General features: G+C 34.6%; 1 protein-coding gene across 1 annotated transcript in view; it reads right to left on the bottom strand.

Annotated features, from left to right (window-relative positions):
• Positions 1–19787, bottom strand: part of CFAP46 (cilia and flagella associated protein 46) — a 68064-nt gene that overhangs the window by 15943 nt on the left and 32334 nt on the right. Inside the window, exons 25-43 of the mRNA XM_038141536.1 lie at positions 17449–17533; positions 17203–17341; positions 16500–16683; positions 15914–16073; positions 15192–15415; positions 13105–13227; positions 12553–12720; positions 12049–12197; positions 10586–10684; positions 10190–10319; positions 9122–9268; positions 8231–8431; positions 6936–7042; positions 5942–6124; positions 4356–4491; positions 3450–3629; positions 2838–3026; positions 1981–2115; positions 911–1090 (exon numbers count right to left, since the gene is read on the bottom strand). Of these exons, the coding sequence (XP_037997464.1) occupies positions 911–1090; positions 1981–2115; positions 2838–3026; positions 3450–3629; positions 4356–4491; positions 5942–6124; positions 6936–7042; positions 8231–8431; positions 9122–9268; positions 10190–10319; positions 10586–10684; positions 12049–12197; positions 12553–12720; positions 13105–13227; positions 15192–15415; positions 15914–16073; positions 16500–16683; positions 17203–17341; positions 17449–17533 (2919 nt within the window). The remainder of the gene's footprint in view (positions 1–910; positions 1091–1980; positions 2116–2837; positions 3027–3449; positions 3630–4355; positions 4492–5941; positions 6125–6935; positions 7043–8230; positions 8432–9121; positions 9269–10189; positions 10320–10585; positions 10685–12048; positions 12198–12552; positions 12721–13104; positions 13228–15191; positions 15416–15913; positions 16074–16499; positions 16684–17202; positions 17342–17448; positions 17534–19787) is intronic.

Raw genomic sequence — 19787 nt, 5'->3', positions numbered from 1 at the left:
CACAAAAATAAAATTAATAAAATATATAAACTATGTTTTTATAACATATATCTACATTGAAGAGAAGTTCTCTTCCTTGAAAGGCGAGATGAACTAGCAGAAGACTGCTGTTTGTTCTTACAGGCTAATATAAACAGCCTGACAATAACTAAGGAAGATTTCTTAAATACAAATAGCTGGAATTGATTTCTTTGTCTACATTTACAATGAAGGTTCCTGCATTCAGTCATCTAAGGTCTACATGGAATGGCAAAGACTGTGTTCTCAAGCTTAGCCTTTCAAGTCAGCTGAGTCTTTCTGTTTCTGTGTTTTACTGGACACCCATCATATCACACAGCAGACTTCTATGAAAGCAAAATAATGGGTAAGACTATATCAACTTTTCTTTCAGCAAATATACTAATCCTGTCATTTGAACTAGGAAATATGGGTTACTTGTTCCCGATACAGGGAATATAAGCCCTACAGCTTTTCTCCATCTTTTCTTTGATGGAGGCACATATTCACATGCATACACCTTCAAGCCATCTATGGGACCATGTTGTGCAGGTATCAATCTGAGAAACTGAATGTAAACTGAATTACCCCTTTCAAAATAATGATTTAACATCTTTGCTAATGACAATATAGTAATTTATTCCTATTAAAATTTTTTCATGTATGTAATCATCAATGAAAATGTCAGGTCAAACACAGCAGATATTAGAATTGTTAACAAACCACTGATTTAATGTTCTGAGCTTAGCAAATATACCATATATTTGATGACCTATACTACACACTGGTTCTTACACGTGGAACCCTACATGTGTGCTCTATGGCCAATTTTCAGACTATGCAAATACAGTTTCATTTCTGCAACTTCAAACATCCTCCACCCGAAAAGCAGCACAAACATTAGTTGCCTCACCTGATGAAGTGCCAAAAACTGGCTAGTTGAAATTGGATCAAACTGTCGAAAGCATTCAGCCATTTCCAAACTAGCAAGAGCCAGTACATCAGTAACATTATGACTGAATGCAATAGCCAGAGACTGTAGCAAAGCCTCATTGGATTGAGAAAGATACTTTTGAGCCATCCTTTGTTGCGTCTAGATGACAAAAAACTTTATATTAAAATTGGCTAATATTAAGTATTTGCTGTACATACACCAATTACAGCATGTTAGAGAAGATAAATATTGCTTTTTAATGAGCAATTTGAATGAATTTTCTTTTTAAGGCACTTAATGTATGATCAAAATATGCAAATACTGATTAATTTTTTAGCAGACACCAACATTTGTTTTACAACATTAAAAAATATTTGGTCTAACAAAGAAATTTCTTTTAATATAAAATGTGTACTCAGCAGAACAGACTTTAAATTCCAGGCAATATGAGCAGTTCAGAACCAAGGATCAATACAATTGTTTCTGTGGACAGTTAACATATTTAGTCCAAATTAACCCACAAATCTCTTACCTCAGGTATTTATTGATTTTACTAGTAACACAAACTGTACATCCCCAATTCCTAGTGTGCTTTCAACAGCAGTAATTAACAGAGAACAGCTCACTGAATTTCACAAATGTTTTGTGATTGAAGTAATTTCTTTCTTTGTTCCCAGTCTGTAAAATGTTTTGGTTCCTTAAAATGTCATATCTGTGAGGCAGAAAGAAACTGCCTGTTCATCTAGTCCTGGTTGCTACATGCTCAAACAGTGGGAAACCACTGAAGGAGAAATTATTTCTTTCTGAGAGCAGCTGGGTAAGCTCATTCAGGAGCTCCCACACAATCTACTGAGGAGCAGGACTGAGCTACACAGCACAGAGTGATGGAAAGCTGTTTGTTGGAAGGTGTTTTGTAGATTTTTTTCTTTTTTAAGATCAAGTTTTTGTTACAACATTTCCATTATCAGTTTAAACAGAACGGATAATTCGAGTATTATTCCATTAAAAAAACCACTCAAATTCTAATGCAAGCTCATAAAGTAATATACCTTTAATTCCTGTATCTTCCTCCTGTACTTATCATTATGACATTTATTAGTTGATAAACCACTCTCTGTCATGTCCTGTTCACTGCATTCTGCTGAAGTCAGCGAAGATTTTCTGGTGTCTGATATAGCATCTTCCTACCCATCACAGTTTAAAAAAATGAACAATTAATCACTCCATTAAGTAAGGCAGGCTTCATTTCTTTTATGAATGCTTATGTGGAAATGGAATTAATCTTAAAAGAAATCACTATCCTAATTCCTTCATGGTGAGAGATTTAGTAATACTATCAACCATCAAAAATTCTTAGTATGTTATGAAGGCAATATGACCAACATTAAACTAAAAAAGCCCCCCCATACAACTTCTGAGAGTTTGACTTTCTCATATTTGTCCTCCACTCATTTCTTCTGAAAACTTTAATTCATCACTTTATTTATAATGGCTCCATCAATTCTCCTTTTTTTACAAGGATTCTTTACAGAAGTTCTTACTGCAACACAGAAGGAACTTGCAGACCCAAGTTTTTAACCTAGAAATCAATACTTGATCACATGGATTCACAGACTGTACCTCACTCACCCTTTAGGCATGTGAGGAATTTTTCTATCTCTCTTCTGAAAATGTTGCAATTACTATACCTCACAAACAAATCAAAAATTCGCTACATGAGGATAGCATGCAGGCAGAAGCATGTTTTTGAAATTACTCATTTTGCCATCCATTTTTATTATGGCTTGCATGCAGTATATGAAACCTAGCTCTACACAAAGAACATCTTTTATACACATGTATATAGAAAAACTATTAGAGCAGATAAACTTTACACAGAAAAAGAACTGAAGAAAAGAATGCATACCATAACATTTGGCTTCCAGTAAATCTCTGAATATATGGGATCTACATTGATGGCAAGTAAATGAAGGGTTTTTCCAGTTAGATACAGGCATTTGGATTTGATGTTGGGACAGCCTTTGCAAAGATTCTGTATGTTTGCTAACTGAGCCAGTGTAATATGAGCCATGGTGCGTTTCATGTACTTCCAATCCTGGTAAAATACATATTTATATTTATTTGCTCATATATCCCCACACAGACAGAAGAATGTATTTTTTAAAAATGTAACACATATATACATTTACATAAAAATTCATATGTTAAATGTGATTATACTTTCAACTACAAATGAGCTGTCTGTAATAGATGTGTGAATTCATTAACAACTGATTAAGAAAAAAAGTTCAATGTGACATCCATAAGCAAAGTTCAACCAGTGCCAAGGAAAACGTGGCATAAGGGGAAGGAGGCCAGCAAACCATCCCCAAGACTAAAACCACACACTTAACCCCCGTTGTTACAAAACTACATGACTGCTCTGGGAACCCACTTCCTCAGTAGCGAAAGAAGTTGTGCTATGGAAAACCTTGTTATACCTTTTATGCAAATCATAAGACTGAATATTTTGTATTACCTGTTCTATTGCATCACCTTCAATGATGATTTCCTCCATAAATTCATGAAATGTTGCTTCTCCCACATTCTTAGGCTTTTTCTCAGTAATGACAAGATGAAAAATATCCAAAAGAATTTCCACAAGATTTATTTTTCTAAGGGCTAGTTGTCTCATTAATGGGATACTAATATTTTTACTCTGAAATACAAAATAAAATACAATTTTAATTTCAAGTATTTTTGCAAATTAACCTCATAAGAAGTTAGAAAGTTGTATTTATTTTAACTGAAGAAACAAGCATTTTAGCATCACCACCTTGATAGAGCAGAAATATTGCAACGAAGATATTTAAGTAATTTAAAAGAAAAACTTCAGTGATGTCAAATATATTACAAGCCAATCAAAGCAGCTCCATAGAGTAAGAGCAGCTGGGTTTTTGCTTTTCATGTTTTATGTATCTGGTACAAATATGTAATATCTAATAATACTACATGCATACTAGCAAAATAGGCTGCAGGCCTTCATTACCCAAAATACACTATTTTGAAGACAGACATTCTTTATTTATAGTGTTTTGTGAAGACTTTTTGTTTTTCCTGAGAAGAAACACATTTTGAGGAATTTTAAACTTTCAAGGTATTCAGTGAATTAAGAATATCTCCAAGTTTATACTTTTTTCTTTTGTAGATATTAGATAAATGCCAGAATTAAATAAACTTGACAAAGACCAAACAAGTCCTCTCTTCATACCTTTTTCAACTGTAAATTCTTTTGGCATGCAATTTTTCCTTCCATATACAAAGAACGTTTATCATTACAAGAAGATAAATCCTTGAAGCCACAAATGAGATTATCCAAGAATGAATAAATATTACAACTAAACTAGGTTTCCTTTCCACTATTAAGGTAAAAAAAAGTCAATACCTCATTAAATGCAAATAAACTACAAACATCATGAAATACTTCCTCTGTTTGGGATACTGCTCTCTGAGCTAAGCTATAAGCATCTAGATAGTGACTATGTTTGTTTCTTTTGTTCCTTTCCTGCTTGGCAGTCATCCTGAAAAAGACAAAACAAAACAACCATAAACTCAAAAGAACTACCGTAAGAAAGTGCCTATTTTTACGGTATCAACACTGTTGAACACATATAATAAAATAATGAATCTATTAATTAATAGATCAAATAGATTAATAATAGATAAAAAAGATTAAATTTGTGCGTGTTGAAATGTACAAATAGGATAAGTGAACCCTTACAAGTCATTTTTCCAAGGTCTTGCTCTTAGAACTGTATGGCTGCGATGCAAGAAGATGCCAAGACTCAAAGAGAAGAAAGGCAGATATTATTCTAGAGTATGTTTTTAGCAAGAACACAATGGCAGTATACCAGGTACAAAACATATCTCTGTTGTTTTAAGGGGTGCCTTGCAAACAGCTGGGATTCCAGCATACCATGTTATGCACTTTTACTATTGCAGCAGTTTCTAGAAAAACATTGTCTTGGTTTTGAAAGACAGGTGTCTCCTAAGGAAGGCAGGAGCCTCCCCTGAAATGGAAAATGTAAATCCCCTCCCCCCGAACTGCTATACATTTTAAATTAAGGGGGTTTCAGGCAAAAAAAAATGGGAGCAGAAATAACAGTTCTTTACTAGGAAAGAAAATAAAAAGATAAAATAAACAATGCAGTAAACTAAAACAACACTGACGGAGTCAGAACACAGTCTGGCACCCTGTGGGTCAGGGTGCTGGTAGCAGTCCAATTGGAATTGTGGCTGCAGCCCTCCTGGAGTGCCAGGTGTGGTTCTGCTGGAGCTGGGATCCTGTAGAAAGGTGTAGTCTTCCTGTGGAGATCCAGTGGCAGAGGCAGCTGTTCCTCTGGGAAATCCAGTGGAGAAGCTGTGCTGGTGTTCCAGAACCTCCAGATTATATCTGGGTAAATGCCTGGCTCCTCCCTCTGGGCAGAGCATCTCCCAATGGGATGCTGTAGTTCTTATCAGTCATGCAGTGACATTCAATAGCCTCTTATCAGCAGGTGTCTCCCAAAGGGAGGATTGGGTGTGGAAGAGATAAGGAAAACTGCCCACTCACCAGAAGACAACTGCCATACAGATGGCAAATAGAATACAATTTGCTTGGCAATCCAGGACAAACATTTCAACAGTAAGAATTGTAAAAGTCTGTAAATATAGATAATGATTGCTGTGGCTGCTAAAATATGTTCACAAATGGGAAGTCAAAAATCTGACTTAAGAAACCCTAACACTTTGTTTTCACCTCAAAAGAGAACAAAAGAGAACTCTGCCTTCAGTGAAAACAATTTTTGATTCTACAGTACGGCTCTGAATACAGAACACATGAGGAATGCAAACAGACATCTAGCACCAATATATAAAACCTAACTATGTTAGCAGCTCTTTTCCATCTTAATTAGACTATAAAAAGTAAACAACACACTTCATGGACTAGTTTAACCTAGATAAAATTTTTTGGTAGAGGTATAGCCTTACCTACAAATATTTGCACATTCCAGCAATATTTCAGCACTGTAGTTTTTATGCCCATGATGAAGAAAGTCCTTTTCAACTTGAACTAATTTATTGTAGGATTCCTGTAGAATGTGTGGCAACTGAGCAGAATTGGCATCAATTGTCATTTGATCCTGAGCAAAATGTATCTGAATGAGTGTTTTTCTAGAAAGAAAAATGAAATACAAGATAGTAGTCAGAAAGCACAGGTTATTTTTGAGAACAAACACATTTCTCTCTGCCTTCCTTTAAATTCTAAGAAGTCTACAAAAAGCATCACAATTGTGTGTTTTACAAATTATAGTAATTCTGAAAAAATCCAAATATTATATTTTGAGATTAGAGAAGAGGTATCACTTGTTCCATGTATCTAATTATTCCATCTTATTCCACATCAGTCTTCTAAGAGCAGATGAACTGAGAAGACTCATAACAGTCTTCTTTTTCTAGTAGAAAAGCTTCCCAATTATGGAAAGACAGGACTGTAAGTGTTGCACACTTCTCTTCTTTCACCAACACACTATAAGGTCTCTGTGCTTGGGTTTCAGTGGAACTGAAATTATTGTTTAGTTTCACCATGACAGGCTTCTTGGTTCATGTTGAGAACAGAAGTCAATACTGTAGACTGCAGCAGTGCTGTGGGAGTGTTCTAGCAGATACCTCTGCACGGGCAAATATACATTGCACCTTTAGGTAACCTGTACTGCAAGCTATGCACAATAGGTTGTGGTGTCTAGTTTACCAACATAACAGGTAGTAGGGCTACATGCAAGCATTTGAGAAGGAAATACAGAAATTTGGAAAGAAATTTAAACTTTAAAAAACCAAACCGCAACATAAATTACTTGGAACAAAAATATCTGAGAATCCACAGAATTTGCCATACTAAAATAAGGCAGCATTGTAAAAAGTACATATATTTGCCATGTAGCTGCATTTTAGAAGCTGGGCATAGTTTAGAGAAAATACAGCCTACCTGGCTTCAAGGGATGCAATCATAAAACCCAATTCTGATTGCCTGCTAGGTCTCTTCAATAAAGTAGATCGAAGCACACTTACAGTATGTTCCAATATCTCACAAGCCTGCAGGCAACACCAGAATTTTCATAATTCTATTTTAAATGTCTACAAATAATAATAAACATTCATTTAGAAAACTTAAATTTTGTACAGAACATGTTAGTTATCCCCAAGATGGCTGGCTCTTGATAACTGTGAATAAGTCTAGAAAGTTTGAGTTACAGAATCCCAGAATCACTGGCTTGGAAGAGACCTTCAAAATCATCGAATCCAACCCAGCCCCAACACCTCAGCTCAACCCTGGCACCCAGTGCCACATCCAGGCTTTTTTTTAAACACATCCAGGGATGGTGACTCCACCACCTCCCCGGGCAGCCATTCCAGAACTTGATTGCTCTTTCAATAAAAAACCTTTTCCTAATAACCAGCCTATATTGCCCTTGGCACAGCTTAAGACTGTGTCCTCATCTCTGTGTTATGATCATACTTAGATACTCTGATGATTACATGAATGCTGCACATACATACAAGGAGAGAAGATGGAGCCAGATTCATCTTGGAGGTACATAGCAGAAGACAGTAAATAGGAGTTTAGTGAAAATCAAAATAATCCCTCTACATGACACAGCCTTGAACAGTTTATCAAGACAGGTTAGATCATCACAGACATAAGACTATTTATGCTGAAACTCATGAAAGTTAAGGGTGTAACAGTAAATGGATATTTTGATGTTATAGGGTTTTAGTAAAAAAAAAAAAAAAAAAAAGCGTTACAGAAGTATCTTCCAGAATCTAGAAATAATATTTGTAAAACTATTTTAAATACTTGGTGAAGGAAAAGCATAATAGAAAATAATACTGAAAGGTTTGATTTTTATAGAATACGAAAAATAAATACACCAGTGGTAACAGAACTGTCTGAATACAAAAGAATTCTAATTAAGAGAATCAGATCTCTGGGGGTTTAGTCATACATACTAGATTATAACTGCTTTTATTCCAATAGGAGAACATACAGCTTATCACAAAAACATCTTAAACTTCTGTGGGTATAATCTCACTCCGAGTGTCCTGCATCTGTCTGGAATCTGTAATTAATGTCTGTTAAATGCTCGGAGAAAACAACATTAACTACATTTAACACCTCATTTTGCTTTCACTGAAATGTAAAGGCTGTACTATTTCACTGAGAGAGACCACTGCTGAAAAAAAACCCAAACCACAATCTCCAAACACAAAAAATTTCCTTACCATGCTCTGTTTTCCTTCCCCCTCTTCCTCTAGAATTGCTTCCGTTAGACTAAGAGTACTGTTATACCAAAATTGTTCATCTCCTCCCAGAAGCTGTGCTTTCTCAAGGAATGCTTTAGCTTGTATGTGGTTTCTTTCCAGGTTAGCCAACACAGCAAGTAAGTACAAGCACCTTGACATATCAGATAGGGCCCTCAATTCCTAGAGAGAGAGAGATGTGATCTATATACTAAAAATTCACTACTGCTTTTCGTATTTTTGTCTGTCCACATTTTATATTAACCTTAAACACATAAAAAGTGAATGCTATTCCCCCAAGTATCTGCTGAATTTCTTAGTTATTCTTGATGGTACATCTACTTCATATTTCTTTCTGTTCCTGTACCTTCTATTTCACCAGTCAAATAAACTATTTTTCTGCTAATATTTAGTATGTATATATCTGCTAATGTTTGTCAGTGTCTGATACACATTATAGTAAATCCATAATGAAGCTAAAGATTAAATAATCAGACTTTCAAATGATCAAAATATTGAGAGTTGGGGCTAAATGCTCTCTCTCTCTTCAGAACAAACCTTGAACTTTTCCCACCTATTTAAACAAACAAGGTTGAAATATACCTATATCTTCCAAGGCTACTGCAAAGCAGACAGAGATGCTGACACTACTTCAGAAATTTATATAACCTTCAGACAACTCCCATAAAGTTGGACTGAAATGCCATATATTTGAATGTACATATTATATATTTTGAAATGTAATAAGAAATTGGTTTGGGGTGGTGGGAGAAGGCTTGGCTTTGCAGTTTGATTATTATTATTCTGATGAATAACTGCATTTTCCCTACACATGTTATTAGTGTTTCTTTTTCTATTTAATTTGTATTGTACCTGAGTTGCAGCATGGGCCTCTGAAAGCAGAAGCCTTGCTGGTTGATACAAGCCTAGCTGAATTAGTACTTCAGCTTTTTCAATCCACAAGTGAGGGAAAGAAAGTGCACTCAGTCCTTTTCCTGTTACTGCATTTACCTCAAAACCCTGAAAAAAATGAAGAAGTATTACATCTTCATAAATGTCAAAAAACCTAGACAGAATACAAGTTGTTAACTGTGATATCCCACACATCAGCTGTATTTGTATTTTCTAACTTAAAATTTAACATTATATTACAATAACAACAGGTAATTTATGAGACTTGAATTTTACAATCCTCAAAAGGCATTGCACTAGGAAGTTGATACTATTTAAACTAACTGTATGACATTTAAACTAACTGTATGACAGATTAACTACTTCAGATATGCTGATGTCACAAAGTTGACTTTTGTAATAACTAAAACTAAAAGAAGAATACTATTTACAAGAGCTAAAAGAGGTGAATTGAGAGGCATTAGTAATTAGAAAAACAATGCACAAGTATGGAAAAAATATTCCAAGAGAGCAAAATAGTGTAATGATAATCCAGACTGCATTGCCACAATAAACAGCAAAGTGGAGGTAAGCATTAAAGAAATCAGTAAGGCAATTACCTTCCTAAAAAAGAGATGAGAAATACAGAGCTGAAATACTTGCATGCCCTTAAAACGATATGTAAGCAGAAGCAAAACAGTACATGCTGATGTAATGGAGAAAGAAGAGAAAAAACATGACCAAGAGTGAATACAGTATCTTTTTTGTTTCTCAGTCTTTTAAATCCATTTGCATTAGTCACCAAATCCATTTGTAGGAAAGTAGTTTTACTTTGTATGAATAAAGATTCCAATCTTGTTTCTCCTCGATATAAATAATATGCCAGGCAAACCTCAGCTTCAGATGATTGCTAGCACAATTTAGGTAGCATGCATTTTTAATTATTTTTGTGTTCATGTATTTCTCAAGTATTATCTAAAAACAAACTAGTAAATGCATTAAAAAAGGGAAAGAGTAACTTAGTATAGAAACTGAAGCAGAAATAAAAACCTTTTCATTTGAAGTAAGGATATTCTCATTCCTACTACTATTAAGCTGAGCATTTTCAAATAGTACTTTTCTTTCTTCTGTCTTCATGCCTACATTTTTTTCTTTTTTCAGTGCAATCTCTTGCCTACACCTAAATCACAAAAATGAAAAAGTAAACTCAAGTATATTTGTAAAATAATTTCATAACAAAATGTGTTAGTGTGTTAGGAATCTTTACCATACACTACTCTGTAAATAAACACTAACCAAACATGCACAGAATTTTAGGGCACAGCTAATATAGCAAAGGTGTGTTCTGAGATAGTTTCTTTTACTATTTTCCCCCAACAACACTTATCAACTGTAGGGAAAACAGTCCCATATAAATACTGCCTCAGCAGTGAAAATAATACATACATTGCTTGTTCTAATTCACTAATGTATACATCTCCAGCAGCTTTCTCATGATACACAGATGCCTGACCCAGCTTTAAATCTGAGCATATTACAGCAATTCTACAAATAAAAAGAAGAAATGTTTAATATACAATCTGAATCCTTCATATGCTTCATATAAGCACATTATATATACATAGCACATATTCCCCATTTGTCAATTCTACCTTCTCTTGTCTTGAATAATGCTGGCAATAACAAAGATTGTAAATAAAAGCAGGGAAAATTACCCATGGACAGAGGTCACAGAATCAAAGAATGGTTTGGGCAGGAAGGAACTTCTAAAGATATCTTATCTTTAGATGGTCTTTGTGAAAGATGCCCTTGCATCCAATCTGACCTTGAACACTTCCAGGGATGGGACATCCACCAGTAGCCCCAGTCTAGTCCATCAAACTTGTATCACTCCAACTTAATGGCAAAAATTATGTACTAAAAGTCTGAAAATATTTATATGATTTCACAATAGCATGCAACCACCTCCACCCTGCCCCTCCATGTGTATGTGCTACCCTGCTTTTCTGTCCTGGTTAAAGAGTAATATATTCCTACATCTGTCTAATAATATATAGACCTCAGGTCATAGATATATATATAAAATACCACGAAAAAAACACAAGTCTTGAGGAATCAACAAAAAAAAAAAAAAAAATTGTCTGGCAAATCTTGGCCGAAAATAATTTCCTACCAGAAAGTCCCTTTACCGAGTATCTGCTCTGCGTGGTGGGATCAGTTTCAGGCATTTTAAAGATTCATTGTGTGATATTTCACAAACCATCAAAAAATAAGCAAACAATTATTGCTTATGACCATTACTTACTAAGCAAGCATTATTTAATACCTATCAAAAAAGCATGATAAAATGCTTTAACTAAAACAGCAAGAATTTTCAATTACATGCGAATGAAATACTTTTAAATCACAACTTTTAGGGGTTATCACCCATAAAAATAAAATAATTTTGGTCACAAAGACAAATCTCTCTAAAAATGCACTTACCAGGGCAACTTCTTTGTGCCCTTATGGCGAATTTATTTTTGATGCAAATAGGGAGTCTGCCTTTTGAATACTTAATAGATAAGACTTTCATAGAATTTTTTTTGACTTTGCTTTTTTCAGTTAGATGACAATAAGGCATTTCAAATATTTTTCACATGAAAGTGGCATGGCTTCATAATCTCATATAGCTTTCCACATGGGAGATCATTTTTTGTAACAAATAAATTTAGTGCCTTTAATTCCACAAACCTATTCACCAAAATTCAATTAAAATGCATTAAAAAAAGAAAGGAAATAAATAAAAATCCAATACAAATATAAAACAGTAAGTCACAAAAAATTCTTGTTACTACTTGGTGAGATATTAATGGATGATCCACTCCATTCAGTTTCTCTTTTATTTAAAATAAACAAAGGATACAAACCGAAGGTGATAGAGATCAGACAGACTTCTACATTCCAGCACTTCACTAGCAATAACTTCAGCTAGCTGAAAGACTGGAAGAATCAAGTGGGGGCAAAAAATGTTTTGTAGCTCTTTTGATAAAAGGTCCATAAAATACAAAGTGCAAGTCTGAAAAGAAAAATTTTAAAGTTCAGTCAGTATAAACATAATTTTGTAGAAAATAAATTTTATATTAATAATTACATCTTCAGTTCCAAAATAAACTTGAAAAAAGACATAAAGAAACCTTCTAACTGAAAGAGCAACAAGGTACACAGAAAGCTGGTAAATGTCTTCTCTAAGTCAGCTTCATTTCAGCACGCAGATGACTAATACCTCAAAGTATTAATGAATACTACAATACAAATGTATCTGGGACAGCTGTCTGAAAACACACAGACAGAAAAACTGAAATAAAACCATTTTCTGGTACTGATTTTCTCCTAAATAGTAAATGCTCGAGATTTTTGAGGAGCATACTTACAGGTTTTGGGAAATTATCCCAGTGAATACCATAACTATTTGTATTCTGTTTAAAAGTATCTCTGATTTCACTGGGACAGTCATACTGGGCCCATTCTTCCACATTTGCTGGTAAGTTATCAACTGATTCTTTCCCTTTAGGTTTCTCCTTTGAAACAGTAACTTCAAACTATAATAAAAACAAGAACACTTATGAGATCAAATTAACAATCCTATTGGTATTAAATATTCAGCTAAAAAAATTGAACACATTTGCTTAATGTCCTTTGAAGTTTTGTCAGATTTGGGGTGGTTTTTGGATCTCTACACTGTGAGTTTTACAAAAGAGCAGCATCTTGACCAAGGCAACAAACAAAAGATAAAGCATTTGTAAATTCACGATCTGTCCAGACTGTGATCAAGAGTGAAGGAATGATCCACAGATTCACAGAGAAATTCTTCCCAGGGTTTGAGAGTTGGTACAGTAAAGCATCTGAACTATTCACCAAATGATGAGGGAAACATCACTAAGAAAGAGAGGGTTGTTTTAATTCCCCAGAAAAGTGGGTCTTACTTGTTTATCTTTCTTTTTGTCCTTGTCTTTTTTAGGAGTTTTTGACTGCACTTTCTGACGACTTGCAGGTTGTGAAGTCTTTGAGAATGCGTTTGTAATAATCCCTGATGCTGAGAATGACACCTAGATTATCAAATAATTACAATTAATTAATTTAAATTTGCAATATTAAGAACAATAATAATCTCACTTTCCAGCAATAGTTATTATCCACTGCAAGTCAATATTTACAGCTATTAACAATTGTCACATATCATAGTCTGCCTTGCATAATAGTTTTCTTCAGTAAAATAACTGGATGCTTGAATTTTTTGTACAAGCATGGCAATGCAACTAAGCAGCAGATCAGTCAAAAGACAAGATCATCCCTGGGATAAATACTATTGCTACCTTTCTTTAACCTATATGGTTGCAAATGCAATTCTTTTTTTCAAACCATTAGTCTAACTAGCTTTATTTTCTAGAAGGGATGAATTTTATAAGGAAGTAATTTGCAAGACAACAGAGTCACTCTGTACTCTTTCTGGGTCAGTCTTTTACAATGCTACTACTGAATATTACATTAAAGAAATTTCTAAATATTTAAACGGACAAAAGAATTAATCAAAACTTTCTCTGTAGAAGCAGGAGCACAGATTCTAATCTTACCTAAAATTAAAAAGAAACAAAAACCCCCCTAACAACAAACAAAACCAAAACCAACCAAATAACAACAACAAAAAAGCAAAACCAAAAGCCACATTAATTTGAGAAGACTGATATGTTTTGTTGGAGGAATCAAGGGTAGAATACAAAATATGAAACAAATAATAATTCTGGATACTCAAAACAAAATAAAATTTCAAATTAAAGGTAATACATCTTTAAAAAGTCAGAGGCAGCTGATTTTTTCAGAGAACATTTTAGGATCTTCTACTGAGTTATTTATGGAATCTTAGCACTAAAGAGCCTGCTTTCAAGACGATGTCTGCAGTCAGGTCTGCTTAACTTTGTAAAGCCAAAACAAGGTATCCTGTGGTACTTGAATTCCTTTAATACCACATGGTTATTTCTTTTCTCACAATACTGTTCAGCTATAAATATGATTCTTAGAATTACTATCATTATCTTACAACTGGCACTGATGGCAGCATCAACTCTAAGTTTTAGTTTTAATAGCTTATTCAAACAGTAGTATTCTCTTCAGGTAGATTTTTTTCCCTAGTAAGATGCACAGTCAAGTGCTGGATATTAAAAATTATGCTTGTGTAAATTTGAAACCATCAATATTCCATTTTTATTTTGCAAATTCCTGTCTCACATCACATGTTAAACTGACCTTTATTTTATTTTAAATTCTTGCTCATTATTACCACAAATAAGTGGTAACAAGTTGCAGCCTTTCACTTCTAATTGGAGTAAAATCATACACAAGCCTTAGCTTGCCAATCTACTTGGTAGGTCCCAGCTGAGACTGTTCCTGTAATGATTTGTTGCATTACTATTATCAAGTACATATTTAGTCCCTCCAAATATTTACTTTACTTAACATATAATTGTTTTCCTATGATCATTGCTGTGATTCTGAGTAGACATTTCAATTGAGCATGTCTATGAGAAGTGAAGTAGATTTGATTGATTTGAAATGCTCTAACTATGAAAAAGTAATTAGAGAAATCAATCAGTGAACACTGCCAGCCTCTACAATCCCTTTCAGTCAAATGACAGTCCTTTTGGTTCAATTTCATGAATTTCACCTTCAGAACTGACAGAAATGTCTTCAGTATGTATTCTGCCACTACTGAGATTCCTTAACAAATTAAAAATACAAAATTTGAGAACCTATTGCACTAAACATATGAATGGTCTCCTGAGAAACAATGGCCCACTGCTTTTAGTGTCTCCTCTCCATTTGCCTAAGAGAAACAATTTTCTTGTTTAATCCTTAAACCTGAGAAAATACACTAACTGCACCATACAACAGAAAACTCTAAGGGCAAGGAAAAACACCAAATGAGTATCTGCTACCATAATTACACAAGGAAATGTGAAATATACTACCCACATTGTATGAGATTATATGTTGTATTGTGTTACAATAATCTCACCTGCCAGATACGGATGATACAAGCATATGCCATCAAACAGTGCTGCTGATGAAAAGAAGATCCATGACCAGAAAATATAGCCATTAATGTCTGTGCTCTAAACAAAGCTTCCAGTTGTTTAATATTACTCAAATCTTCCAAATTCATTTGGGGCATGGTACCATTTGCTCCATTGTCCATCTTAGCATTTTCTGTAGGCAACAATTTTGGTAAAGCATTGCTTTCTGTTAAAAAAATACAGCAAACATATGCTCACAGTGACAGCATTGTAAAAATGTATTTAAAAGTTAAAATTTCTGAATTGAAAATGAAAATATTTAGGGGGAAAAAAGAAAAATGGAAATCTATCTGCTAAAGATGTTCTTGTTAAAGTGACGCAATGCTACTTGTACCATGTTTTTAATCCTTCAGTTTCATCTGTCCCTCCCTGAGGACTCGAAGCAAACTGTCCAGCACTGCTTTCTGGAAGCATCTCACATCTCAGGAATCCCTGTGTCAGAGGGCACAGTGTCTTACCATAGCAAAAGACTGAGGGTAATTCTCCATAGCATAACACAGAATTCACAGATAAACTGACTTTGCATTGAATAAATGACAGTAAGTGCACGAGAAAATACAAGCAAGCTTGTACCATTCCTTTTGATAACTAAGCTGCAAATTTAAAATCTCACTTGTGTTTCCTGCTGAGAAATTGCTCTAAAGGAGAAACATCCATTACATACCTTCCTCTTGTGAGGACTGCATAGGGAATTTCATACAAAGGAGGAGATCTACTGCCCACTCCAGAGGTTTAATAGCATCATTGAGGGGAAACTGATTGCAATATAAACATTCAGCAAACTCCATCAGGTAATCAACTCTCTGCCAATCATCTTCTTGTTTCTATAAAAGTAATAAAGGAGGAGTTAATTTGTTTGTTTATGTAAACCATCAAAATTATATTCTAAAGTTTCATATAGTCCTAATAGAAGCAAAAATTAATAATTTGACATTATGCAGTTTCATTGGTATCACATAATCAGAATTATGACAAATTGTAACAGAAAACTCCACCACCAGTAAAATCTTCATTTTATTTAAACTACTTGCTTCTCTTAGACATTTTTCTTTGGCAGAACTCAACAAAAATTTAACTGGATATAAAAATTCAGCCATAGAGAGTTTTCCTACTGAAGAGTAATCTCAAAATTATAAAAAGCAATGGTTAAGTATATGGCCTCCCTACCCATTCAGGAACTTGTAGTCCTATGAATCACTCTAGAAACATCACTCTATCAGCATGGGAACAAACAGTAAGAGCTGACAAACCTGCAAAGCAATGACAGCACTTTGAAAACAGCTTAACTGTCCACCAATACTTCTGGAGACTGTTACCAAGTGTCGCCACATTTGTGACAAGTAATCTTCACTTTCATGACTGACTTTCTGAATGGCCCTCATAAAATTGCATCCTGATCCTGCCATCACTGTAGCCATAAGTTTGAAAATTAGGCTAGAAAAAAGATCAAACAAATTACAAATTACTTGCATCTGTACCTGTCAAGTTACTTTGTAAGACACATATACTAGTTCACATCTGTATAGTACAAAGATGCAAAACTTATAAACTGGCATAAAGGGGCATGAAACCAACTCAGACAAGATTATACAAACAGTACCCCAGATAATTTTGTTTCCATTTAATGAAGAAGGGTTTGCAATTAGGAAAACTAAAGCTTCTGCTATACAGCCACATTTCATGCATCTATTTGCTTGGGAAGCAAGATACTACTTTTATTTAAGTTTTTTAAAAATTAAATTTACAAGAATTAGCAGATTAATGATAGGAAGCACTGCCTATGTGTGTCTTTTTCGGGGAAAAGACACAAGAATGTTTTGTGTTTTAAAGACAGGATGCTTTAAAGTAATCATAATACTTTCCCAATGCACATAAAATGAAAAATACTCAAAAGTTTTATACTTCTTAAAAACCAAAATACTTATTTTAATAAAAGTAAGTCAACTAGCTTACAGTTTGTGTCTTGTCTGAGGCAAAACTTGAATAGCTTCATCCAGGAGTTTTAGTGCTGTCTCCCAGTCAGATTTATCAGCATAAATGTGGAATAATAGACCATATAAGGAGGTTCTTAATGTCAGATCTTCCTCAGCACCTTTGAAGTATATTCAAATTATTTATTAATATACTGCAGAATTAGAATAATGATTACAAAATACTGGGTTTTCTTTTATTACCAGATCAACAGAAGGAAGAACATGCCTGGGAGAAAGCATCCAACTGATAACTCAATATTTTGAAAATCCTTTGTAATCCATTGATGCAAAGGACATGTATCTTTCTTTTCCTTAAAAAAAAAATTTAAAAAATCAAAACACAAAAACCAAAACAAAACACAAAAAACCCTTTATCTTTCAGATGACATATATCTCTAAGTATTACTGAACTTCTATTTTGTCTGTGAACCATATCCATGGTTCCATACCCATATCAATGGTATGAATAGTAACCTGTAATTTGAATAATTTCTTGACCAGATGAAAGCCACAAGCATTTCTCCAGAGTGAGTCCTATACTACAAACCCAATACAAAAATAACCAGACTAAGTAATATTAAATTTCTTACACTCATTAAATAACATTAAATCCTGAAGTACTCTTAGCAAGTCACAGAGTAGCTGAGGTTGGCAGAGATCCTACAGAGCTGTCTGCCTACATGCCTACCTAAAGCAGGCTCCACTCTTCACCTGTGAAAATTTGACTGTCACAATTCTCACCCAAAGGTCAAAGACCTTCGTTTCCCTCTCCTCTACAGCACAATTCTGCATCTTCAATGAAAAATTTACTGTCTTGTTTCAAAAAGAGATCCATATATGACTCACTAACCATTAAATACATGTAGGATGATGCTAAGAAGTTAACTAACCTGTAGCCACAACATTTGCATAAGTATTATATCAGCATCATCAAAGATCTATCAGATTTGATCTAATAAGCATTTACTTCCATGAAGGCACAAAGTTTGTCTAATTTAGTGGCCTTCCACAATGGAGTGGCTGCACCAATGGACACAAACTACAGATGTCATCCACCTGGATTTCTGTAAGGCCTTTGATATGGTGGTCTGTAACCTTGTTGCTACTGAGTTGGACAGACAGAAGTTTGATGGATGTTCAGTGGATAAGAATTACAGTCACTGGCTCAATGTCCAAATGACTCAATATCCAGAAGAAACCAGTTACAAGTGGTATACCTCAAGGGATACCAATACCAGGGATACTGGAACCAATATTGTTCAAATCTTCCTTGCTGACATAGCAAGGGGATTGAGTGCACCTCAGCAAATCTGCTGATGACACCGAGGTGAGTGGTTGATTGATGAGAGGGTAGGGATGTCACCTAGAGGGACTGACAGGCTCAGTGAGTGGGCCCAAGGCAACCTTTAGAAGTTCAATAAGATCAAGTGCAAGGGCCTCCACCTGAGTCAGGGCAAACCCCAGAATCAGTGCAGCCCAGGGGATGAAACAAGAGCAGTCCTGTGGTGAAGGATTTGGGAGTACTGGTAGATGAGAATCTGGACATCTGCTGGTAGAGCCTTCTCCAGATGTGACTGCATTTAAAAATTGAATAGTTATCCTGGTCAAGGATCACTGGAAATCAGTTCCTGCCTCTCACAATGGTTACTACAGTGTATATGTATTTTAAAAGCTCAGTAGCTCCAGAAATAATCAAATATAGATCACTCTGTTAACAGGAATTTTGTTCCTAATTGCTATCAGAAGTTACTCACTTCTAACTCATAAGAATTACTAACATTTGCAGACATAAAAATACCTATGCTACTTGTAACTGTAAATTTTCATCATCTACATATAATTACTTTTTAATACCACTTATTAAGGATTCACTCTGAAATTATGCTATGGTGGCAATTTCCTATATAGTCATAATGAAGTATTCCTTTTTACTGGTTTTAAATGTACCTCTACAAATAACAAACTTTAGGACTGTGTCTATGGGCAATTACCGTTATGTATCTAAACACTGTCAAAGTTCCATTAAACTCACAATTATCACAGTGCTTTCAAGTACACATTGTACTCATCAGTTCCTACACACCCAGAATAAGCAGGCCAGTCACTAACACTGATTATTTGTGATTTATACATGGCTTGACGAGAAATAAAAAGGTTTTGATTCTTGCATTATCCCCCTTGATAATCTGGGACGCAGACTCATATTTGTACCATTAAGCTTGGATGCAAAAGTCAACAACAATTGTGCCCATGGAAATGTACAGGAAAACTCACAGCAGCTCCACTGACATGTAAATCAAATCTAGAAAGAGAAATGGATAAGCTCTGTAACTCCATTACGGAGTTCTGACGTAAGAAAAGTTGTAAATGTGCATAGAGGTTTCAGTGTGCAGAAGAAATTCCACCTGGTGAATATAACCATGTGCTATATGACAGACATTACCTGCATAGTGTTTCAAGAGGATGACTTCTTTGGAATACACATGCTGTTCATAATCAACAAGTATTTAATTTTATCACAGATTCCCAGCACAGTCTAAATTTTGACTCCTTCCTACTGCCAAA

The sequence above is a fragment of the Motacilla alba genome, chromosome 6 (assembly GCF_015832195.1).
Source record: "Motacilla alba alba isolate MOTALB_02 chromosome 6, Motacilla_alba_V1.0_pri, whole genome shotgun sequence".
In the NCBI taxonomy this organism is placed as follows: Eukaryota; Metazoa; Chordata; class Aves; order Passeriformes; family Motacillidae; genus Motacilla; species Motacilla alba.
This window is presented reverse-complemented; position numbering and strand designations above follow the sequence as displayed.